Source organism: Palaemon carinicauda, chromosome 32 (genome assembly GCF_036898095.1).
Source record: "Palaemon carinicauda isolate YSFRI2023 chromosome 32, ASM3689809v2, whole genome shotgun sequence".
NCBI classification, from domain to species: Eukaryota; Metazoa; Arthropoda; class Malacostraca; order Decapoda; family Palaemonidae; genus Palaemon; species Palaemon carinicauda.
Genome location: NC_090756.1, coordinates 80,643,875 through 80,670,112, shown reverse-complemented (window position 1 = coordinate 80,670,112; position 26,238 = coordinate 80,643,875). Strand labels below are relative to the sequence as shown.

The 26,238-nt window shown below is 44.8% G+C and overlaps 1 protein-coding gene across 6 annotated transcripts in view; it reads left to right on the top strand.

Moving 5' to 3' along the window:
* Nucleotides 1-26,238, top strand: part of LOC137625409 (uncharacterized) — a 258,701-nt gene that overhangs the window by 163,035 nt on the left and 69,428 nt on the right. For all 6 annotated transcript variants that reach the window (XM_068356313.1, XM_068356308.1, XM_068356311.1 and 3 more), the window contains exon 10: nucleotides 24,736-25,030. In XM_068356313.1, coding sequence (XP_068212414.1) covers nucleotides 24,736-25,030 — 295 coding nt within the window. The remainder of the gene's footprint in view (nucleotides 1-24,735; nucleotides 25,031-26,238) is intronic.

Here is a 26,238-nt window from a genome sequence, read left to right as displayed (position 1 = left end):
AATCCGGCTATACATCAGTTTAGTGAGATCGGTGTTACTGTATGGACATGAGTCGTGGTATGATAATGTAATAATATCCAATAGATTTTGCAAATTTAAGAACAAAGCCCTCAGCAGAATATTGGGACTTGAATGGCAGGACAGGGTTAGAAATGAAACTATGAGCGAGATTACCCGAGTGAGTTATGGTGAGCGGTAGATGGAGATGGTTTGGGCATGCTCTTCGTATTCCCCAAAGGAGATTAGTTCACCAAACTTTCAACTAGGCTCCACAAGGCACTAGAAGAGTTGGAAGACCCAGGCCTACATGGCTGAGGCCTATGAAACGTGAAGTAGGAGATGATGAATGGAGAAGTATTGATTCAAAAGCTAAAGATAGACGACTGGTGAAATGTAACCAAGTCCCTTTGCGTTAATAGGCGTAGGAGGAAATGATGATGATGAAATATCATCATCATCATCATCATCATCAGTTAACCTATACTACTAGTTGGAAAAAGAGGATGCTATAATCTCAAGGGCTCCAACAAGGAAAAATACAGTAAAGAAAGGAAATAAGGAAATACTGTATATAAACTATATGATAAAGAATATAACATATAATGAGAACAGTAACAAAGTTAAAATAAATGTCATATATAAACTATGAAGAGAGACTCCTATCAGCCAGTTCAACAAAAAAAAAAAACATTCGCTGCAAGTTTGAACTTTTGAAATTCCGTGGATTTAACTACCCCATAAGGAAGATCATTTCCAAACCTGGTTGCAACCGAGATGAAACTTTTAGAATACTCTTTAGTATTGAGCTTTATGATGGAGAAGACAAGACTGTTAGAACTTACAGTAATCATGAATATAACCAAAATGTTCTTCATGTTTTATATACTGTACCACAATTCTAGTCGATCCTTACATGAAATCCATCCCTTTAAACTTTAAAAAGTATTGTACTTGCACAATACATGATTTTGAGGAGCCATTCTTCTTGTTGCTGGAAGACATGTTTGTTTTGTACATTTTCTTTATTACTGTTGGCTTTGCACTTTGATATAGCATATAAAGGAAAGGCTTGTAGTCAATAGTATCAAGTCAGGATAGTTAGAGGTTGACAGTATCGAGTCAGAAGTTTGGTGTTGGGTTAAGGGACTTGATGCCCTAGGCTCAAGTCCTGTAGTTGCCCTTTTATCTTCTTCTGTATCATTTATTTTTCAATATTTAACTTAGCCGGTGATTATATAAGCTTCAACTCTGTTGCTCGACAGAAAACTCTACGTTAAAAATCCGCCAGCGATCGCTATGCAGGTAGGGGGTGTACTTCAACAGCGCCATCTGTCGTGTAGGTACTCAGTACTCAATGTAAACAAAGAACTCAATTTTCTCTCTGTCGGGCTACCGGCAAGACCTACTAATTCGCTGTTGCTAACTGGATTTGTTTTCACAACTATTTGGTGAAGTACACTATTCTAGTTTTGAGCTTTCGCTATGCAGGTGTTTTATCTTCATCTCAAAACTTGAACTCGTTTTGGATAGATTTAATTATGGTGACAAAGAGAGTATGGACTTTCTTTCACTTTTAAATGGCCGACCCTTCCCTTAGACGGAAGTGTGTTTAGGCTTTTTGTAATTGTCTTCTCACGTTATAGATCTATATATTTTATATCTCTCCGCCTTTATTAGGCCTCTTTGATTAACTTTCCATTTATTATAAACATATAAAAATAAATTTTAATGTTTTGTTTATATGCGACCTTTCCTTATAGTAGGCGGTCCTAACTTGGAACCGAAGTTAATCAACGTTGAGCCCTTTATATCGTAATTAGCTTTTAAAGAATTTAAAACTTTTTAAATGTAATATTTTATGAAAGAATTTCTTTGATAGTCTTCGTACTGTTTTCAAAGATGAACTAACGTTTAGTTTTTTATGCTACGCAGTTGTTGACGTTCAGGACGTTCAACATGCGCTCTATCGTTACGATAGAGAGAGAGTGTATCACGGTTTCACTTTGCAGTAAGAGTAAATCGATTCTGACGTTTTGTTCATTCTTTCTTAGCTTTAATGTTTTAAATTCTAATTTAAAGGAACTTTTTATTTGAAAAACCTTTCAGTTTTTTCCTTTAGTCAAATAACATGTTTTTTTGACGATATATAATTGGGCTCTTCTCTTAGGTGCGAAATCAAGAGAGAGAGAGATAGAGACGGAGGGAGAGAGAGGAGAGAAAACGTTCCGTTCAAGCGGGTAACGTTGTTCTCGTGTTACTCTCGTCCCTAGTCTCTGTACGGGGAGGAAGGATAAAACGTTTTTAGGTTTTTATTCTCGTCCCCAGGCTATGTGCGGTGAGAGATTGAAAACGTAGTTATATGAACTAGTGTTTAGTCTCTTTCCCAGCCACTGATTTTTCTTTTTATCTTAAATATGTTTTCTGTTTTTTGCTGGTATTATGAGCTTGCATTATACGACTAATTTCGCAATTACTACCTTTTAATGAAGGGTAGAATTGCGTGTTTCAGGTAGAAATAAGTGCAAAACAGAAAATCGAAGTGATAAAGTGATATGCGCAAAGTGTTACAGTGTTGCGTCCGAGGCGCAAAGTGTTACAGTGTTGCGTCCGAGGGTTCGTCTGTTCGTGCCTGTCGTTCACCTAGTCCGGGACCTCTTGCAAGCTCCCAAGCCAAGGGGAGAAGTAATGTCAAAAGACTTATGGGTTCGAGAGGCCTTGACCAACGAACAGACGTTTTCCCTCTATGGTATCGGGTGTTTCTTACCAAGATCTCCCCTACCATAAGACGAGAGAGACGTTGTTTCTCCTCGCCATCCGTAGGCTTTTCGCATAAGAAACCTGTCACAAGGTTTCGAAGCCCTTAAGCGAAAGTCAGTCCTTTCAGGACAGGTCCAGCGTCCTGGTTACAGCCATTAGGACAGCTCTGACCCTATGCAGTCATCGGATAACTGCTCGCCGCCTAACAAAAGCGTAACACAGACTCCGAAAGTCTTTTTTGTAGGCAAAGTGTTGCGGTCACAGACGTTACCCTCGTCTATTACCACAACCATTTCCGTTGATCCTTAAGGGGTTGTATGGCAAAACATGCAGTATATGCTTGCCTCCCTTATGGAAGACTATTCTGCCGATTAGTCCGTTGAGTCTAGCCGTTTATCTCATCGATATCCTGGCTTTCAGCCAACCTAACGTTCCTTTGTGCTTACTGTTGACGTTGGCGTAGCTTAGTCACGTCAGTCAGGTTGTTTAGAACCACACTCGATGCGGTCTCGTGTGGTTTTTCAGCCGCATTTGGACGTTAGGCCACTGGCTGATGCTCCTGTTGACGTTCTAGACGTTCACTAACAATCGGAGTTGACTTGTTTTGACGCTGTGCGTCAACCTCCGCATTCTAGAGTTGTTTTGACTGCTCAGTCTAGGCAGTCAAAGCAGTCTCGAGTGGACGCTGTACGTCCTCACGCACCTGTTGTGGTGACAGTTCAGTTGTTGACAGTTCACAGACTGTCAAGCAGTTACATGACGTTGCGTTCTGGTCCGCTACTAATGCACCAGTGAGAGACTCGGCTTTTATCGGACAAGGTTCCTGTAGATGAGGAAGTTGCTGTTCTCCCTCCTACTGATATTCCCTTGAGGACTCTGTCAGATGGAGAGGAGCCTTAAGCTGCTTAGCCTCCTATGGACTTTAATTAAATCATGATGATTTTTTTTAAGGATCTTCGTCCGGATCTTGTAACTGCGGCTCCTCGTTCGCCTAAACGTCAGAGCTTACACTAGGCCTAGCTACTTCGAAGCCGTTGTTTTTAAGCTAGTGCTCTCTCGCTCTCCTAGAGAGCGTTACGTTGGCTAAACGACTGGTTTTTCACCAGGAGGAGTTTGGGGGATACAGCCTTTGCTTTCCCTTCTTTTAAACTGGTTTTTAGAGCGAGAGTCTGATATGACACGAGAGAAGTTCTCGGCTTGGGAGTTCATGCCTCTGCCCAGATAGACTTCTCAATTCTGGTAGACTCTCCCTGGCGCCTAGCCAGGAGACGCTCCAAGTTGTTTACAGGTCAACTTCTCAGCTGTTGTCGAGCCTTTGAAGTTTTGCTGTACAGTACTATTATGTCACGCATAACAAGGCTTTCAGGGATGGTAAACGGTTCCGCCTCAGTCGCTAACCCCGTCTGTTGCCACACCTGCTCCCGTAGACCCTAAATGGGCTTTGCTGCAAGACATGCAGTCCAAGCTTGCGTCCTTGATAGAGGACTTAAAGGCGGAGAAGAACCTTCTGGCCAACAACCTTCCAACCGGTCGGTTGTGCGCCCTGTTGACGCTGAGGTAACCTACTCGCGTCTGCCAGTTGAGGTGGTTCCTCCACCGATGCGACCCAGTGTGGGTTGCCAGCCGCACGTTGACGTTAAGCGACGCTCGGAGATGGTTGTTGACGTTCAGGACGTTCAACAACCAACAGAGGTGACTTGTTGTGACGCAGTGCGTCAACCTCAGCAACCCGGTAGGGTGTTGACTGCACAACCCAGACGGTCTAGACAGTTTCGGGTTGACGCTGTGCTTCCTCGCGCACCCATGGTTGTTGACAGTTCACAGACTGTGCAGCAGTTCCATGATATTGCGTCCGGCTCCGTCACGCATCCAGCCAGTGCGACCGGATTCAGCGAGTCAGACGTTGCCCACTCCGTTGCCGTTTCCTCATCAGTTTCGGATGAGGAACCCTCTGATGAGGACGTTGCTGAACAAGACGATCAGCCCCCAGCCCTGCTATCCATCCAGAAGATGCTGAAGAAGGAACGCTGCTCAGTCAGGCTGTGGATGAGTCTGGTAGGGACGCTGTCATCCGTGGATCAATTTGTGTCACTAGGAAGACTACACCTCCGTCCTCTTCTATACCATCTAGCTTTTCACTGGAAAAAGGACAACCTCCGTCCTCTTCTATACCATCTAGCTTTTCACTGGAAAAAGGACAAGACGCTAGAAGCGGTCTCGATCCCGGTTTCCGAAAAGATAAAGTCTTGTCTGACTTGGTGAAAGGACTATATCAACCTAAGAGAGGGTCTTCCCCTGACTGTTCAGACTCCCAACCACGTTCTCTTCTCGGACGCATCGGACGTAGGCTGGGGTGCGACATTAGACGGTCGGGAATGCTCGGGAATATGGAACTCGAGTCAAAGGACAATGCATTTCAACTGCAAGGAGCTACTGGCAGTACGTCTGGCCTGGAAAAGCTTCAGGTCTCTCCTTCAAGGCAAAGTGGTGGAGGTGAACTCGGACAACACCACGGCTTTGGCGTACATCTCCAAGCAAGGAGGGACCTACTCTCTGACGTTGTACGAGATCGCAAGGGACCTCCTCACCTGGTCAAAAGGTCTAGACATATCACTAGTAACGAGGTTCATCCAAGGCAACTTGAATGTCATGGCAGATTGTGTCAGTCGGAAGGGACAAATAATTCCAACAGAATGGACCCTCCACAAGGATGTATGCAAGAGACTTTGGGCCACCTGGGGCCAGCCAACCATAGATCTCTTCGCAACCTCGATGACCAAGAGGCTCCCAATATTTTGCTCACCAATCCCGGACCCAGCAGCAGTTCATATAGATGCCTTTCTCCTAGATTGGTCACATCTAGATCTATATGCATTCCCTCCGTTCAAGATTGTCAACAAGGTACTGCAGAAGTTCGCCTCTCACGAAGGGACAAGGTTGACGCTAGTTGCTTCCCTCTGGCCCGCGAGAGAATGGTTCACCGAGGTACTTCGATGGCTAGTAGACGTTCCCAGAACACTTCCCCTAAGGGTGGACCTTCTACGTCAGCCACACGTAAAGAAGGCTCACCAAGGCCTCCACGCTCTTCGTCTGACTGCCTTCAGACTATCGAAAGACTCTCGAGAGCTAGAGGCTTTTCGAAGGAGGCAGCCAGAGCGATTGCTGGAGCAAGGAGAACATCCACCCTTAGAGTCTACCAATCGAAGTGGGAAATCTTCCGAAACTGGTGCAAGTCAGTATCCGTATCCTCGACCAGTACCTCTGTAACTCAAATAGCTGACTTCCTCTTATATCTGAGGAAAGAACGATCGCTTTCAGCTCCCACTATCAAGGGTTACAGAAGCATGTTGGCATCAGTCTTCCGTCACAGAGGCTTAGATCTTTCCAACAATAAAGATATACAGGACCTCCTTAAGTCTTTTGAGACCACGAAGGAGCGTCGTTTGGTTACACCTGGTTGGAATTTAGACGTGGTACTAAGATTCCTTATGTCAGACAGGTTCGAACCGCTACAATCAGCCTCCCTGAAAGATCTCACCTTAAAGACTCTTTTCCTGGTATGCTTAGCCACAGCTAAAAGAGTCAGTGAGATTCATGCCTTCAGCAAGAACATCGGATTCTCAATCGAAACGGCTACATGTTCTACAACTTGGTTTTCTAGCCAAAAACGAGCTGCCTTCTCGGCCTTGGCCAATATCGTTCGATGTTCCAAACTTATCGTATGGTTGGAAATGAACTAGAAAGAGTCTTATGCCCTGCAAGAGCTCTTAAGTTCTATTTAAAACGAACTAAACCTTTACGAGGCCCGTCTGAAGCTTTATGGTGTTCAGTTAAGAAACCATCTTTGCCTATGTCAAAGAATGCTTTATCCTATTTTATCAGACTGTTAATACGAGAAGCTCATTCCCATCTGAATGAGGAAGACCAAGCTTTGCTGAAGGTAAGGACACACGAAGTTAGAGCTGTCGCAACTTCCGTGGCCTTTAAACAAAATAGATCTCTGCAAAGTATAATCGACGCAACCTATTGGAAAAGCAAGTCAGTGTTCGCGTCTTTTTATCTTAAGAATGTCCAGTCTCTTTACGAGAACTGCTACACTCTGGGACCATTCGTAGCAACGAGTGCAGTAGTGGGTGAGGGCTCAACCACTACAATTCCCTAATTCCATAACCTTTTTAATCTTTCTCTTGAAATGTTTTATTATTGTTTATGGGTTGTCCGGAAGGTTAAGAAGCCTTTCGCATCCTACTTGATTTGGCGGGTGGTCAAAGTCATTTCTTGAGAAGCGCCTAGATTAGAGGTTTTGATGAGGTCCTGTTGTATGGGTTGCAACCCTTGATACTTCAGCTCCTAGGGGTCGCTCAGCATCCTAAGAGGATCGCGAGGCTCCGTAAGGAAGACGTACTTAAAAAGGCAGAGTAATTGTTCAAGTCGACTTCCTTACCAGGTACTTATTTATTTTAAGTTTGTTATTTTGATAACTGCTAAAATGAAATAAAAAATCCTTAGCTCATAATAATGTAAACATTTATTGCTGGTCTCTACCCACCCCCCTGGGTGTGAATCAGCTTATATAATCACCGGCTAAGTTAAATATTGAAAAATGTTATTTTTATAATAAAATAAATTTTTGAATATACTTACCCGGTGATTATATATTAAAGGACCCTCCCTTCCTCCCCAATAGAGACGCAGTGGACCGAGGAGAAAATTGAGTTCTTTGTTTACATTGAGTACTGAGTACCTGCACGACAGATGGCGCTGTTGAAGTACACCCCCTACCTGCATAGCGATCGCTGGCGGATTTTTAACGTAGAGTTTTCTGTCGAGCAACAGAGTTGCAGCTTATATAATCACCGGGTAAGTATATTCAAAAATTTATTTTATTATAAAAATAACATTTTTTCTTGTTCTTTCCTCTATATCTTTTCTTACTTCAAGATGTTTTATATCTGAGGTATGGTAAAAATTTACTGCAAACGTTGACGAATGAGGCAAGTCTGGAGATGTGAACTGAAGCTCTGAAAATTGATCCTTACCTTTTCAACCTGTTCCTTCACACTAAAAGAGTCATTGCATAGTACAGTACTTCGTTTATTTACCATAGAGAGATAGGAAATGTGCCATTCATCTTATTGAGAGTGGTTTATTTTGAATTAATTTGTTGCAATTGCTGAGATTAGTTAACTAAACATTTATTTGGGCTCCAGAAGGCACTAGAAGAGTTGGAAGACCCAGGCCTACATAGCTGAGGACTATGAAGCATGAAGATGATGAATGGAGAAATATTGATTTAAAAGCTTAAGATAGAGACGACTGATGAAATCTAACCAAGGCCCTTTGTGTCAATAGGTGTAGGATGAGATGATGATGATAATGATGATGATTTTTTTATAAAATATCCAACTAACTTTTACAAATTACAGGGTTTTTGTTTTAAGTTATGACTTGAAATTATTCCATAACTGTAAAACCAAGGTGAATTATGATAGTATACTTAGTATGGAGATTTATGATACAATGTAAAGCTGTGATTTTTTTTTAGATTTTATAATACTTTTCTGCTTTTGCAATCACAATACTACGTATTTGTAGGCTATTACATTATCAGCCACAACTCTTTGGGGGAAAGTTAGAAGATTGCCTTAATTTTATTCACCATATTTCTCTCTCTCAGTAACGAAATAAATGTGCAATTACACTCTCTCTCTCTCTCTCTCTCTCTCTCTCTCTCTTTTTTTTTTGGTATTTTAATTTTTCAGGATTAGGAAGATAGTTAAAAAAAGAAAAAACTATCAAAAAAAGGATATTTTACTTTTACCAACACCATTCAGAAAATATCATGTATGGAATCAATATAATCAATATGCTAGATGTTTCTTAAATTATAAGAAAAAATTAAGCCTATATATTTTTCATGAAAGGCAAGACTCTTAAAAAGATTTTTTTTGTTTGTGTGTGTTTCAGACTTAAGAATCATACAGAAATTATAATTTCAAAGGAGATGGACACCTGACATGTACACTTGTTAATTTCTCTTATGAAAGCCTGCCTAAGTTTTCAACATAATAGTAATTTGCACATCTGTACTGTATGTACTGTATATAATTGACAAGCTGTCCGAGTCATATTGATTAGCTAAGTAAGTTTCATTTTAGGGATTATTATTATTATTATTATTATTATTTATTATTTTTCAATATTAATCTTACCCGATGATCATGTAGCTGTCAACTCTGTTGCCCGACAGAAAAAACCTAAGGTCGGGATACGCCAGCGATCGCTATACAGGTGGGGGTGTACAACAACAGCGCCATCTGTTGAGTAGGTACTCAGGTACTTCTTGTCAACAAGAACCAATTTTTCCTCTGTCGTGCCACCGGCAAGACCTACTTGGATACGCTGTTGTTTCTGGAGTTGTTTTCACGCATTTGGTGATGTATTCGCTCTAGATTTTAGCTTTCGCTATTCAGGAACTATTATCATTAGCTTATCAAGCTTTTTGATTAGATTTGGATTAATTGTTGATGAACTTTGCTAGATTTTGGATTCCCCCCTTTGGCTAATTCAAGAATTCAAGATGTCTGACCATTCTCAAGTCCCTAAGTACAGGCAGTGTAGCGCTAGGGACTGTTCTAGGCGTCTGCCGAAGGCCTCTATAGATCCTCACACCGTTTGTTCCAATTGTAGGGGTAAATCCTGTCAATTGGAAGATCGATGTGAGGAATGCGCTGGGCTTTCGGAATTCGATTTTAATGAATTTCTAAAGAATGCACGTAGGCTAGAGAAGGATAGGATCAGGAGGAGTTCTCTCTCGCTCGTTTGATTTTTCCTCTCCCCATGCCCCTCAACCTATTCCTTCCCCTGTAGTGGTGACTCCCGACCCTGCTACTAGTGCTCAACCCTCCATGGCGGACATGATGCGTGCCATTCAGGCTCTTGGTGACAGAGTGGAGTCATTAGCTAATGACCAGAATCAACTTTTGGCCGATGTCAAAGAGTTGAAAGCGAAAAGTGCAGTGGGAAGTGTAGTGAGTGCAAGTGCGGTGAGAAGTGTCAGTGTCAGTGTTGCGCATGAGGGTGCATCTGTTCGTGCCAGTCGTCCTCCCAGTCCGGGACCTCTTGCAAGCTCCCAAGCCCAGGGGAGAAGCAATGTCGAAGGACCAAAGGGTTCGACAGGCCTTGATCAGCGTACGGATGTACCCTCAGTGGTTGCGGACGTATCTGTCAGAGATCGTCCCATCCACAAACAGACGAGTGAGCCCATTCATTCCTCGTCTGTGGAAGAAGTTTCTAGGAAGAAACGTTGGACCAAGGTCTCACGACCTCTCAAGCGCAAGGTCCCTTCCGAGCGAGTCCAACGGCCCAGGTGTAGCCACTGGGTCAGTTCGGACTCGCCGCAGTCTTCCGAAGACTGCACACCTCCCAAGAGAGGTAGAGTGGTTCCGCAGCAGGCAATCACTCCGTCTGTTGCCGCACCAACCACGGTAGACCCTAAGTGGTCCATGCTGCAGACTATGCAGTCTCAGCTTGCTTCCTTCATGCAGGAGTATCGTGCTGAGAAGGTTGACACTGCACCTGTTAACCTACAACCTGCCACGGTTGTGCGCTCAGCAGATACTGCGGCTGCCTGCTCCCACACTCCACCTGTGAGAGCTCCACCACCGATGCGCAGTCGACCCTGCCAGACGCATGTTCATGCGGCACCCTCCGTTGACATGCGTGAGCTACCGCATCAGCAGTGGGAAGGTGCTGTCAAGCTGCTGTGTTTTGACGCAATGCGGCAGTCTCCGCAACCCACGGCAGTCCATCCCACGCACCAGCACTCCGCTTTTGTTGTTGCCAGCTCGCAGACTGACCAGCAGCGGCATGATGTTGGATCCAGTGCAGCTACGCATGCACCCGTGCTGCCTGATCCAGCCGTTCAGCTTTCTGCTCCACCTTTGCCACTTCCTCCTCAGCTTTTGGATGATGGAGTATCTGATGATGACGAAGCTGCGCATTTGGACGATCCGCACTCCGACATAGAAGAACCCAAGTCTACGCCTCCCTCCATAGACTTTAGGAAAGTCCTTGCCCTGTTTAGGGAACTGTATCCGGAACAGTTTGTGTCTGCAACCCTGCGCTCACCTCCCTCCGAGTTCGCTTTAGGCATGCAGTCAGCAGCTCCTGCCTTTACGAAACTCGTACTTGCGCGCTCATCCAAGAGAGCTTTGAGGGTACTGGGAGAGTGGTTGCAGTCCAAGAAGCAACTGGGGAAGACTGCCTTCATCTTTCCGCCTACCAAGCTTGCTTCCAAATCTAGCGTCTGGTATGCCACGGGAGAGGAACCCGGCTTGGGAGTTCCTGCCTCTGCCCAGGGCGACTTCTCAAGTCTGGTTGACTCTCCCCGCAGGCTGGCTATGAGACGATCTAAGATTTGCTGGTCCTTTTCTGACATGGACCATCTGTTGAAGGGAGTTTTTCGTGCTTTTGAGATCTTCAACTTCCTCGACTGGTGTTTGGGAGCGTTAAGCCGAAAGACCTCCCCTTCGGATAAGGACTCTGCCATGCTTATCATGTCTAGCATGGACAAAGCCATTCGGGATGGGTCTGGTGAGCTTGCGGCTTCGTACGTGTCTGGAGTGCTTAAGAAGAGAGATCATCTTTGCTCCTTCTTGTCTGCGGGGATCACACCATGCCAGAAGTCGGAGTTGTTGTTTGCTCCGCTTTCCAAGTGTCTCTTTCCGGAAGAGCTGATCAAGGGGATTGCTGCCTCGTTGATCCAGAAGGATACCCATGACCTGGTGGCTTCTTACGCACGTAAAGTCACAGCTTTACCTTCCGTGCCTAGACCTAGGATGGACACACCAGCATCTAGGTTCATCCCGCCCTTTCGTGGCAGAACCTCCAGCAGAGGAGGTACCCGTGCCGACAGTCATCGTGGCAAAAAGAAGAAGGGTTCCAAGTCCTCAAAAGGCAGAATCTGACTGCCTACCTCTCCAGACAGCAGTGGGAGCCAGGCTCAAGAACTACTGGCAGGCTTGGGAGAGCAGAGGTGCAGACGCTCAGTCTGTGAAGTTGCTAAGAGAGGGGTACAGGATTCCGTTCTGGCGCAATCCCCCTCTAGCAACTACTCCCATCAACCTCTCTCCCTACTACAAGGAGGAGGACAAGAGGCTAGCTTTGCAGCAAGAGGTGTCTCTCTTGCTACAAAAGGGAGCGGTAGTCATAGTCCGGGACCATCAATCCCCGGGCTTCTACAACCGTCTCTTCCTGGTAGCGAAGAAGACAGGAGGCTGGAGACCGGTGCTGGACGTCAGTGCTCTGAATGTCTTTGTCACCAAGCAGACGTTCACAATGGAGACGACGAAGTCGGTGCTAGCATCGGTCAGGAAGGAAGACTGGATGGTCTCGTTGGACCTAAAAGACGCGTACTTTCATGTCCCCGTCCATCCAGACTCCCAACCTTTCCTAAGGTTCGTCTTTGGAAAGGTCGTTTACCAGTTCCAAGCCCTGTGCTTTGGCCTAAGCACGGCACCTCTTGTGTTTACCAAACTGATGAGGAATATTGCCAAATTCCTTCACTTGGCAGACATCAGAGCCTCCCTCTATTTGGACGACTGGCTTTTAAGAGCTCCGTCAAGTCGTCGCTGTCTGGAGAATCTCAGATGGACTATGGATCTGACCAAGGAATTGGGTCTCCTGGTCAATATAGAGAAGTCCCAACTCGTCCCATCCCAAACCATTGTCTATCTAGGTATGGAGATTCAGAGTCGAGCTTTTCGGGCTTTTCCGTCGGCCCCCAGAATCAGTCAAGCCCAAGAATGCATCCAGAGCATGCTGAGAAGGAACCGATGTTCAGTCGGGCAGTGGATGAGTCTAACAGGGACACTTTCATCGCTGGCCCAGTTCATCGCGTTAGGGAGACTCCACCTCCGCCCCCTTCAGTATCATCTAGCTGCTCACTGGAGAAAGGACATGACGCTAGAAGCGGTCTCAGTTCCTATATCCGAAGAGATGAGGTCTGCGCTGACGTGGTGGAAGAACAGCATTCTTCTCAAGGAAGGTCTACCATTGGCTGTTCAGACCCCCGACCACCTTCTCTTCTCGGACGCATCGGACACGGGCTGGGGTGCGACACTGGACGGACGGGAATGCTCGGGCACGTGGAATCCGGAGCAAAGAACACTTCACATCAACTGCAAGGAGCTATTGGCAGTTCATCTGGCCTTGAGAAACTTCAAGTCCCTCCTTCTAGGCAAGGTGGTGGAGGTGAACTCCGACAACACTACTGCCTTGGCGTACATCTCCAAGCAAGGAGGGACTCATTCGAGGAAGTTGTTCGAGATCGCAAGGGACCTCCTCACCTGGTCAAGAGATCGAAAGATTTCGCTGGTAACGAGGTTCATTCAAGGCGACATGAATGTCATGGCAGATCGCCTCAGCCGGAAGGGTCAGGTCATCCCCACAGAGTGGACCCTTCACAAGAATGTTTGCAGCAGACTATGGGCCCTGTGGGGTCAGCCCACCATAGATCTGTTCGCTACCTCGATGACCAAGAGGCTCCCGAATTATTGCTCACCGATTCCGGACCCAGCAGCAGTTCACGTAGATGCCTTTCTTCTGGATTGGTCCCATCTAGACCTGTATGCGTTCCCTCCGTTCAAGATTGTCAACAAGGTACTGCAGAAGTTCGCCTCTCACGAAGGGACACGGTTGACGTTGGTTGCTCCCCTCTGGCCCGCGAGAGAATGGTTCACCGAGGTACTGCAATGGCTAGTGGACGTTCCCAGGACTCTTCCTCTAAGAGTGGACCTTCTGCGTCAGCCGCACGTAAAGAAGGTACACCCAAGCCTCCACGCTCTTCGTCTGACTGCCTTCAGACTATCGAAAGACTCTCTAGAGCTAGAGGCTTTTTGAAGGAGGCAGCCAGAGCGATTGCCAGAGCAAGGAGGACATCCACTCTCAAGGTCTACCAGTCAAAATGGGAAGTCTTCCGAAGCTGGTGCAAGGCGAATTCAGTTTCCTCAACCAGTACCTCTGTAACGCAGATAGCTGACTTCCTTTTACATCTAAGGAATGTAAGATCCCTATCAGCTCCTACGATCAAAGGTTACAGAAGCATGTTGGCAGCGGTCTTCCGCCACAGAGGCTTAGATCTTTCCACCAACAAAGATCTACAGGACCTCCTTAAGTCTTTTGAGACCTCAAAGGAGCGTCGGTTAGCCACACCAGGCTGGAACCTAGACGGGGTTTTAAGGTTCCTGATGTCAGCAAGGTTCGAACCGCTTCAATCAGCCTCTTTTAAGGTGACCAGAATTCTTGCCGCATACATTTTCGCCGTAGGACTTTTTGTCACGGACTTTTTGCCGTAGGAATCTTTGCCACTAGGTATTTTTGCCGTAAGGAATTCTTGCCGCAAATTGCATATTACTTTTATAATTTAAAGGTATAAAAAATAAGTATAGTGGCCTACATACATACATCTAATGCGATGGATGGTCTCTGATAATTAGCTCTTACTTATGAAGTTTTAAACAAGCAGTTTTAGCCCATACATACACTCCACTGGTCTTTGATAAATAGCTCGTGCTTCTAAAGTTTAAAACAAGTTGTTACATACCTACTTGCATACGTACATACACACACATCTATGTATGTATTCCTGTGGATATGTGGAATGTTTATGAACGGACTAAATAAGTTACCAAACACCAATAATAGTGTAGAAGGGTTTCATAATGCCTTGCAAAGTTCTGTTACAAAATTCCACCCAAATATTTGACAATTAATTAACCTTTTGAAAAACGAAGAGAGTCTAGCAAAAAAGAAAAGAATTGATATTGAACGTGGCGAAGCATCTCACATGAAGAAAAAGTACAAAGATGTTTACGTAAGAATACAAAGAATTGTTTCGAGATATGATTTTCAGCGTAAAGTACACTATTTACGGAGTATTGCAATGAATTTGCACTCATTCTAAACTTGATTAAAGTTTTTTTTTTTTCAAATATTTTGAATTTTAAATAAATAAACCTTCTATATTGTAATACCTTTGTTATTGATTTTATTTTGACAATGATGAATATTTGAATATTTATTGTAACTTCAATTGCTCTTAAATTTATTACTTTTTTAAATAAATAAACTTTGTTTTATAATACACTATTATTTTCATACCCTTTTATACTCATAATTTAGATATATTTTATTAATTATACGGCATTCATGTATGTAATAGAGTGTATGTATGTATGCTAAAAACTGTTTGTTTAAAACTTACTAAGTAAGAGCTAATTAGATGTATGTGTGTATGTATGTATGTAAGTAGGTATGTATACTTCTTGTTTATAAACGACTTGTTTTAAACTTTAGAAGCACGAGCTATTTATCAAAGACCAGTGGAGTGTATGTATGGGCTAAAACTGCTTGTTTAAAACTTCATAAGTAAGAGCTAATTATCAGAGACCATCCATCGCATTAGATGTATGTATGTAGGCCACTATACTTATTTTTTTATACCTTTAAATTATAAAAGTAATATGCAATTTGCGGCAAGAATTCCTTACGGCAAAAATACCTAGTGGCAAAGTTTCCTACGGCAAAAAGTCCGTGACAAAAAGTCCTACGGCGAAAATGTATGCGGCAAGAATTCCTAGAACCCTCTTTTAAGGATCTCACATTAAAGACTCTTTTCCTCGTTTGCTTGGCAACAGCTAAAAGAGTCAGTGAGATTCACGCCTTCAGCAGGAACATAGGTTTTACATCTGAAACGGCTACATGTTCCTTACAGCTTGGTTTTTTAGCTAAAAACGAGCTTCCTTCTCGTCCTTGGCCCAAGTCGTTCGAGATCCCAAGCCTGTCCAACTTGGTTGGTAACGAACAAGAGAGAGTACTATGCCCAGTAAGAGCTCTTAAGTACTATTTAAGACGTACAAAGCCATTACGAGGACAATCAGAAGCTTTATGGTGTTCTATTAAGAAACCTGCTTTATCGATGTCTAAGAACGCAGTTTCTTATTACATCAGGCTTTTGATTAGAGAGGCCCATTCTCATCTGAAGGAAGAAGACCATGCTTTGCTGAAGGTAAGGACACATGAAGTTAGAGCTGTCGCTACTTCAGTGGCCTTCAAACAGAACCGTTCTCTGCAGAGTGTAATGGATGCAACCTATTGGAGAAGCAAGTCAGTGTTCGCATCATTTTACCTTAAAGATGTCCAGTCTCTTTACGAGAACTGCTACACCCTGGGACCATTCGTAGCAGCGAGTGCAGTAGTAGGTGAGGGCTCAACCACTACATTCCCATAATCCCATAACCTTTTTTAATCTTTCTCTTGAAATGCTTTTTATTGTTGTTTTTGGGTTGTACGGAAGGCTAAGAAGCCTTCCGCATCCTGGTTGATTTGGCGGGTGGTCAAATTCTTTCTTGAGAAGCGCCTTGATTAGAGGTTGTGATGAGGTCCTTTAGTATGGGTTGCAGCCCTTCATACTTCAGCACCTAGGAGTCGCTCAGCATCCTAAGAGGATCGCTAGGCTCAGTAAGGAAGACGTACTTAAAAAGGCAGAGTAATGGTTCAAGTCGACTTCCTTACCAGGTACTTATTTATTTTATGTTTGTTATTTTGAATAACTGCTAAAATGAAATACGGGATACTTAGCTTCTAATGTTAACATGTATGCTGGTCTCCACCCATCCCCCTGGGTGTGAATCAGCTACATGATCATCGGGTAAGATTAATATTGAAAAATGTTATTTTCCTTAGTAAAATAAATTTTTGAATATACTTACCCGATGATCATGAATTTAAGGACCCTCCCTTCCTCCCCATAGAGACCCAGTGGACCGAGGAGAAAATTGGTTCTTGTTGACAAGAAGTACCTGAGTACCTACTCGACAGATGGCGCTGTTGTTGTACACCCCCACCTGTATAGCGATCGCTGGCGTATCCCGACCTTAGGTTTTTTCTGTCGGGCAACAGAGTTGACAGCTACATGATCATCGGATAAGTATATTAAAAAATTTATTTTACTAAGGAAAATAACATTTTTATTTATCTTTATATTTATTATCATTTTTATTATTATTATTATTTATTATTATTATTATCATTATTATTATTATTATTATTATCATTATTGTTATTATTATTTGTTCCGATGCGATATACAAACCTCGTAATCATTTAATATAGGAATTCGCTTCAGCGCAGCTGAAACAGCTGAAGAGAAAGAAAACCAGGCAGTTGTGCTGATTGGTTGGCTGGTGGAATGGGGCAGAGCTCAGCCCCCCCCCCCCACCGCCAGCCCACATTTCTCATTCACTCCCTTCGGCTCAATGTGGGTGGTTGTGCTATACTCCGCTCTCTACGCTGCAGCCCTTTGCCTTCTCTTGTTCTTGTGTACTAGTGATTGTGTGATTGTTATGGAGGAGAAAGTTACTTGTAAGATGCAATGTCGTGTAGGCTATGGCGGGCGCTGCAGTAGGTGGCTTTCGTCACCTTCTGTAGACCCGCGCACGCTCTACCCGACATGCAGGGGAAAACCTTGCTCTCAAGGTTCTCCCTGCTGTGAGTGTGAATCCTTGCCAGCCTTGCAGTGGCAAGCTTTTGAGAATCGACACAAATATTGCCGTACCCTCAAAGCTTCTTTTGCTTCGGAGAGCTCGCCTCTTTCGAAGAAGGGGGGCTACTGGTAAGTGTGTCGTCTCAAGAGACTGCCACAGCAAAGTCTACTTACGCCCTCTCGGCGATCTCGAGGGACACCCGACAGATTGTTGGACCGTCTAATACCGATGACGACACGTTGCCTGGTAAGATGGGGAAACTTTGGGCGTTTCTCGAATTATCAGGTAAGCCTGACTTGAATTTGTTAAAACGCCGTTTACCTCTGGAGGATGAGCTTGAACGTCATTTGAATGATCCGATTGTTGATGAACACATGAATGTAACTAATTTTGTAACTTTATCAACTCCCATGTTCCCTGATGCCCCTGTTGTTGTTGACCATGTACCTGAGAAAGCATTTGTTCCTGGCAAAATACCAAACTTTTTCCAAAGGTAAAATAATTGCAAGACTCCCTGTTAAAACAAGGGACAGTAATGTTTTAAACACAGATTTCGTTAACCACTGCTTGCAAACCCTTTACAGCTTCGCCAGCAAGTCATTTAAAATTAAAATCTGCTAAAACTCCTGCTGATACAAGATGTTTTTCAGGTTCACCATATTCACTGACCACGGCTCTTCCTACGGACATGGCTCCTATGGATTTGAAGCAGAAATTCTGTGCACCCTTTACTTTGATTTTAGCAGAAGATACATTTGTTTATCCTCGTCCAGTATCGTCTGCTGTTGCCTCGACCACTGTTTCAGTACCTCAGAGGTCGCACAAGAAGAGGAAGCGTGGGCGGTATTCCTCTCCTAGTTCCTCCTCCTCTCTCTCCTCTTCTTTGTCTTCATCTTCTGACTCTGACTCTTCTCCCCCAAGGAGAAAGAGGAAGGGGAAGAAGAGGAAAGCGAAGAGGGCTAGAAGGCCAGTCACAATCGAAGGGACATGGCGCCCGAGACACCTCTTCTGGAGGATGAGGGCAACGCGAGAGATTCCCGTGTTCCCTGCGCTTGTGGGATTGTTCACTGCGAATCTCGCGCAAGGCCTCCGTGCACAACAACCGCGCTTGAGGATGTAGGTATCGTCTCCCATAGCACGGTGATGGGGTCCTTGGGCCCCCGAGCTGCTGTTCAGACTCGAGTTGAACTGCTCTTGAGCGGGTAAATGAGAGTCCCACCTTCCGCATGAGAAATCACAGCTGTGGTCTATCGTGAAGAATCCGCGGTACGCACGACTATCTCCACAGGGGTAGCCAGCCGGACCTACTCCGCAACTTGTGTGTCGCGTGAGCAGGGAGCAGGCCCAGACAGCTGTGCACTCAACCGGCGCGACTTGGGCCCTGCATGGAGCCACCTCGCGGCTCAGCCCGCGACATGGGGGCCGGTCGCGCACGACCAGGCTAGCTCTTGCGCATACCGCCCACGCGCGGTGCAGCCAACCCCCATGCTTTCTGGCCGTGTAACAGGTGAGGCCGCGCACACCTCTCGTGCGACTAACCTGTCTACACCTCCTGGTGTGAGCGCTGCAGTCCCCAGCGACCCCACTCGTGCTCGAGCTCCTTCGGGAGCTTCGTGGGGCTCGCAGCGACCAGTCACGCAGTGGGAACCTCGATGCATTCCGTCAGGGATGAACCCTGCCAGGGTTCTTCCTCAACTCCTGAATACACGCCTGGTTCGGTCTTAGGACCAGAGCGAGCGTATTCATGGGGGATGTCATCATCCGTGCAGCATGTTGCTTCCCCTACACCTGTGGATGTAGTGGGACCGAGGGATCAGCCACCTTCAGAACCTTCACCTGCCAGGGAGACGGAAGATCCCGAGGCGGATTCGCAGTTCATAGAGGTCATTAATCTCATGCGTGAGATTAATGTCCTCAGGGCTCCTCCTGCGGTAGCGTCTGAGGATAAGTGTACAACCTTTGAGATCCTATGGGGAGTTCCCGAAGGTAGTTCAGGGCCCTTTAAGCTACCTTGGTCGAGACAGGCTGCTCGAGCATTGGACTGAGTGAGTGACCAGATCGCAGGTCCTGGTGACTTGCTTAGGAGTCAAGGTTCGAATAAGCTTCTCCCTTAACTACCCCAGCAACAGAAGAGGTACTACTTCACAGAGTCTTCTGTGCCTTGTCCTCTCCCTCTCGACCCCGCAGTCGGAGCGCTTGCTGGGGGTTCTTCGGTCAAGAATTTGAAATCTCAGAGTGTCTCCTTCTCGGCATCTGAGATTTCAACCATGGAGTCCATCTCTGTAGCTGCTCTTCAGGCTGCTTCGAGGCTCGACCACTAGTGTGGTACAGCCACAGTGTTCGCGCGGGACACCAAGCTCGCTACCCCCGAAGACATGGAGCAGTACAGGAACCTGGCTTTCTCTGGTGGGAAAGCTGTTGCCTTTCTCTTGGACCAGCTTGCTATCCAGTATGCCAATTTTATCCTCAAAAAGCACGAGGCAGTAGCTGCTTGTTTGGCGAGACAGATTGGTTCCAGAGAGGCCCTGGCACTTGGGAACGCTCTTATCAGAGCTGCAACTCCTCTCTTCCAACCAGAGGAATTTCGGGCCGCGCGGGATAAATGGCGCCTCGACTCGAAGGACTCCATTATCCACCAGGCGCAGGCTGCGAGTTTCAAGGTACCTGGTCCCGCGAAACCGTCCGCGGCCAGGCCGAGTCAGGCCAAGCCCACGGGAATTAGCAAGGGTACCGCTGGTCGTGCTCCTGCTGCTCCTGTGCAGCCGAGACCTGCTCCTGTTCAGAAGGGATCTGCTCCCGTTCAGAAGGGATCTGCTCCCAAACAGACCTTTCAGTCTCCCTCGGGAGCTCCTCCACGTCATGGAAAGAACAGGGGCAAGCGAGGGAAAGGGAAATGCTGAGCTTGGCTTTCCCCTTCCCATGCTGCCGAAGGTAGGGGGATGCCTATCGCGTCATTGGGCGATGTGGCAGCACCTCGCGGCCGAGGAATGGGTAGTGTTGACCCTTCACGAAGGGTACAAGCTTCCATTCGTGCTTCATGGGCCCCCTCTATCCTCCACACCAATAGCTGTTCCACACATACGCTCCAACATCTCCGAAGGCTCTGGCCTTAGAGGCGGAAGTCCAGGAAATGTTGGAGAAGGAGGCACTAGAAGTCGTACACAATCAGTCACCAGGGTTCTACTGTCGTCTCTTCCTTGTTGAGAAGGCGACAGGAGGTTGGAGACCGATCATCGACCTTTCGCCATTGAACAATTTTGTTCAGCAAACTCCGTTAAAGTTACTGACAGTTAGCGCTGTGCTGTTAGTCATCAGGCAGTACGACTTCATGCTTTTGATAGACTTGAGGGACGCGTACTTCCAAGTACCAGTTCATCAGTTGTCTCGAAATTACCTCTGATTCACTTTCCAGGGCACAGTGTACCAGTTCATAGTCCTGTGGTTCGGACTGCGCACAGCTCCCCAAGTGTTCACGCGAGTGTTCATGACGGTAGCAGATTGGGCCCACTCGAGGGGCATCCGCCTACTGATGTATCTCGACGACTGGCTGATTCTCGCTTCCTCGCAGGAGGATTTGATTCAGGACCGAGACTCGCTTCTGGCATTTTGTCGAACCTCATTCCCAATCAGAAGGTGAAGTATCTGGGAATGCTGATTGACTCAGCAGCAGCTCGTGCTCTTCCCTCGGAAGAACGGATCAGCAGACTCAGAGAGGTTGCGCAGCCGTTCCTGTCGCAGGAACAACTTCCAGCCCTCCAGTGGCAAGCTCTTCTAGGTCACCTCTCCTCGCTGGAGAAGCTTGTTCCTTTCGGGGGGGATCCATCTCCGCACCCTTCAGTGGTGTCTGAAGGAGCAGTGGTCGGCAGCCACCGATTCTCCCTCTCGTCAGGTTCTCATGGAACGCGAGGTAAAGGAGGATCTCCTTTGGTGACTAAACGAGGACAACCTCATGAGAGGGTTTTCATAAACCCTCCTCCACCTCAGTTCCGTCTGTTCACTGACGCGTCCACGGAAGGTTGGGGTGCACACCTGGACGACCTAGTCGTGTCAGGTGTGTGGTCGGAAGAAGAGAAACACCTGCACATCAACGTGCTGGAAGTGATGGCAGTCTCAAGAGCACTTATTCATTTCCAGGCCCGTTTGAGTAGTGCTGATGAGCGACAACACGTCCGTGGTCGTGTACGTCAACAAGCAAGGGGGGCACGCTCTCACGTCCCTTGCAGCAGTAGACGAGGCGGGTGTTTCTGTGGGCAGAGAGTCAACAGGTAACCTTGTCAGCCTGGTACATTCCTGGCAAGAGAAATGTTCTGGCAAACGCTCTAAGTCGCAGAGACCAGGTAATAGGGGCAGAATGGTCTCTTCACCCTTGGGTAGCGAGTCAAGTACTCAACCTCTGGATAGAACCATGCATCGACCTATTCGCAATACGGCACAATGCCAAGCTTCCCGTGTTTTGTTTTCCAGTACCAGATTCCGTGGTTGCATTCGAGGACGCACTGCAACATCCTTAAGATCTACTGGATTGCTACGCGTTTTCCCCCTTTTTGCTTTCTTCGCGCAATCCTGTCCCGGGTCCTAGTAACCCCAGGACTCAGGATCACTCTAATTGCTCCGCTATGGCCACACATGGAGTGGTTTCCCGATCTGCTGTCGCTCCGGGTCGAGGCACCGAGAGAGCTACCACACTGGCCCAATCTCCTTCGGCAACCCTTGTCGAGCAGGTACCACCAGGCAGTGCAGTCGCTCAGACTTCACGCATGGAGACTATCCAGCATCTCCTCAAAACGTGAGGCTTTTCGCGACTCGCTGCAAGAGAGATGTCAGGGTACCTTAGAAGATCCTCCTCCTCAGTCTGCCAGGGGAAGTGGTCAGTCTTCTGTAATTGGTGTAGTGGAAGGGGTATCTCTCCGGTCGAAGCCTCTCTGACTCAGATTGCAGACTTCCTACTCTTTCTTCGCAGGGATAAGCTCTCAGTTTCTGCCTTTAAAGGGTACAGGTCTGCCCTTGCAATGGTGTTCCGTCTAAAGGGCATAGATATCTCCAACGCCCTGGAGGTTTCTATGCTCATTAAGAGCTTCAAACAGTCATGTCCCCCGAGGGAACTTTGAGTTCCCCAGTGGGATGTCACTCTAGTTCTTGGGTCTCGTACTCGTGCTCCGTACGAACCCTGAGCCGTGCCTCAGACAGGCACTTGACCCCTAAGACTGTTTTTCTGCTAGTCTTAGCATCGGGGAAGAGAGTCTGGAAGTTACACGGCCTCTCTTGTAATGTCACTCATGCAGAGGGTTGGAAGGAGGCGGCGAGTGGTGGTTCAGGTGAGAGGCTTGTCTGTCCCGTCAGGTGTCTCCGGCGCTATCTTAAGCGAACTCGGCATCTCAGACCTTAGTATCGACGACTCTTCATTAGCACCGGCAGAGCCAAGAGGGAGGTGTTGAGGGACACGATATCCTTCTGGATCTGTGAAACCATCCGTAAGGCGTATGAGACTTCAAGAGTCCAAGCACCAGCGAGAGTTAAAGCTCAGGAGATCAGGGGTATTTCCCCCACACTCGCTTTCAAGAGAAATGTTGCTGTGGGCCAAGTGCTGAAGGCTGGCGTATGGAAACGCCAGACCACCTTTACGGCCTTTTTCCTGAGGGAGTTTACACACAAGTCCTTGGACACCTTTGTTCTTGGCCCTGTGGTAGTTCTCCAGTTCCTCTAAGACAAGTTTCTTGTCTTGATTTTTATGGTATGTTTGGCAGTGTGAAAGCAGTGTGCATGTGCTCCGCCTTTCTCTCTCTCCTCCCTTGGAGTCCCATACATCAAGACAAATCTACCTAGGTAAGGTTGCTAGAGTTTATTTACAGGTATTCTCCCCCGTCTTCTGCTAGGCAGGGAAGATGGTGGATGTATAAACCCTTTGCCTTTTAGTTACGGAGGTTCATCCAGTCACTGTGACCCTAGGGTCGAGTTTCTCTTACATTCACCTTCTCAGGTCACGCGATGCTATTACCCATCGTGCGACCCAGTTCCCAGTCTCTCAGACCCCACCATCATCATGTCGGGTCGAGAGACTGGGGTACGTGGATGTAGTCCTCTGCTCTCATTCGAGACCAGGTCTATATCCGGGCAGTTAGCTGTTCACAAGTAGCAAAGGCAGACTTCCCACAGTGAGTCTTCATATATTAAATGATTACGAGGTTTGTGTATCGCGTATGAACAAATAACAATTTGTCCTAAATTGTATTTTTCCTAGCTATACAAACCCATAATCATTTAATGTAAATGGCCGCTTTTACCACCCCTCTCATGTTCCACATTGAGCCTAAAGCGTTTGAATGAGGAAAGTGGGCTGGGGGTGGGGGGGGCCGGAGCTAAGCTCCACCCCATACCGCCAGCCAACCAATCAGCACAACTGCCTGCTTTTCTGTCTCTTCGGTTGATTCAGCTGAGTTGAAGCGAATTCCCATATTAAATGATTATGGGTTTGTATAGCTAGGAAAAATACAATTTAGGACAAATTTATCATTTTTATTATGATTATCTTTTTATTATTAAATATTATTATTATATATTTATTATTATTATTGTTATTAATTATTTATCATTTATTATTTATTATTGATTTATTATTCTTACTATTATTATTATAATTTATTATTTATTTTTTATTATTATTATTTATTTTTATTTATTATTATTATTGTTAATATTATTTATAGTTATTATTATTATTGTTATTATTATTATTTATTTTTCTTTCTTTCTATTTATTTGTTATTTTATTATTTTAGTATTTTTTATTATTTTTTAATTATTTTTTTTTATTATTTTTTATTTTTAAATTTTTTTATTTCAATTTTGTTATTTTTATTATTTTTTTATTTTTATTTTTATCTTTATTTTCATCTTTATTTTTATTTATTAGCTAAGCTATAACACTAGTTGGAAAAGTAGGATGCTATATTCCCAAGGGGTCTAACAGGGAAAATAGCCTAGTGAGGAAAGGAAATAAGCGAGTGAATAAAGTACAAGTAATGAATAATTAGAATAAAATATTCTAAGAGCAGTAATAACATTAAACTAGATATTTTATAGATAAATAATAAAAACTTGAAAAACAAGAGGAAGAGAAATAAGGTGGAATGGTGTGCCCAAGTATACCCTCAAGCAAGAAAACTATACCCCAATACATTGAAAGACCATACTACAGTACAGAGGCTATGGCGCTAAGTTTTTGATTCAGGAATTTCATCATGTCTTTGTTGCATATGCTTTTGTGTTGATATAACACTTTGAATAAAAGTTTTTGGTGTCAGTAACAGTTGATGAAGTATTAAATTTGGTAATGTTATTCAGAGTAAGTTTCTTTTTCTAATTTTTCTTTTTCCGTAAGTCTGATTATAATTCTGCTTTGATACAAAACTGACCAGTGCGTTTTTATCAACAGGCCGAAAGTGAAAAGGGAACGATCTTCATCAGGTGAATCTCCCGATTTTAAAAGAATTGTCCCTGCCAATTACGCGTGGTCAGATGATGAGGAAATGCGACCAGTGCGACCAGTGAGTCCAAAAATTTGGACTAAAGATGAAATGGCTTCACCAACAATGTCTTCACCAACAATGTCTCCAGTTAGAGAAGTTATTCAGCCAACCTACCAAGATGCTGAAACGATGACGGACTTAAATGAACCAGTTGAACTAACTATTTATTTACTGGCAGAGGAGTCAGCAAATCTAAAGTCGGTGAGTTATATTTTTGGTCTTTTCACCTTCGTTAACCCTCCCCACCAAATGCTATACAGTACAGCGATACCCCAACCTATGTCGTAAAGGTGATTTTCGATGTGGTCAGATTTCATACCAATAAATGACTTATATGGGAAATTGACATATAAAATACATACAACGTATAATACTGTATAGGTACTGTACATTATTATACTTATAAACTTTTAATTAAAGGTATACTTTAATTGTGCCCTTGCTCAAAAGATATCTCGGCAGAATTCTTCCAATGGATTTCATTTACCAAAAACGAGACCACAGTAAAGTTGCTAGACAACAATTTTACTGAGCAATATCTTAAAGAACTTGGATTTTACTGCAGAAAACCTTTTGAGTGAAGATACCACAAAAGTATGTCCTATTTATCATGGTGTTATTGAAACTAATTTGATAAAAAAGAAATCGTAAATTGAGGAAAAACGAAAAAATCCCAAACTGCCATTGAATAGAATTTCCAGGACGTAGTGAACGAGGAAGGAATATCTTCTTCGTCTTACAGAGTTATCCCAATAGAAAGAAATCAGTGCCATCTTGTGGCAAAATTAAGAAGGTCGAAATGTCAGGATCTTCACGGGAGGGGTAAGTTTGCTGTAATTTTATCTTGTCAAGAATAGAAACAGAAAGAAACAAACCTTGTCTCATAACGTTTACCATATTTGATGGCATATAGGATGCACGTTTTTTCCAAAAATTTTGCTCGAGAAATCGCCCTGTGTCTTATACATCGTAGGTGAAGTTTGAGACCTCCCATGGGCTTAGGCCAAGACCTACAGATAGAGTAGGTCTGTTCACGCGCAGCTTAGTAGGGTAGCGCTCATGTCACGCAGGTGAAATTGACCGGCCAAACCCTTTGTTTTCTTACCTGAATTTTGCTATATCTGTTCTTTTTTAATTTTTTTTTTTTTTTTACTAAAATCTAAGTGTATGATTAATATTTCTCTAATTGGGGGTTATTGTATACATGTCATAGATGTTTTAACATAATTTTAATAAAAAAAAAATAGTTATACTCAAGTACAAAAAAAAAAAAACAAAGAAAAAAAAACAAGATATATGCTTATAAAGTATTAAATCATATTCAATCTACAGTAGATAGTTACTGGTATACACACAAGAAGAATGATAAAAAAAGAAAAACATTACTCAAAATTACACCGTACGTTTAA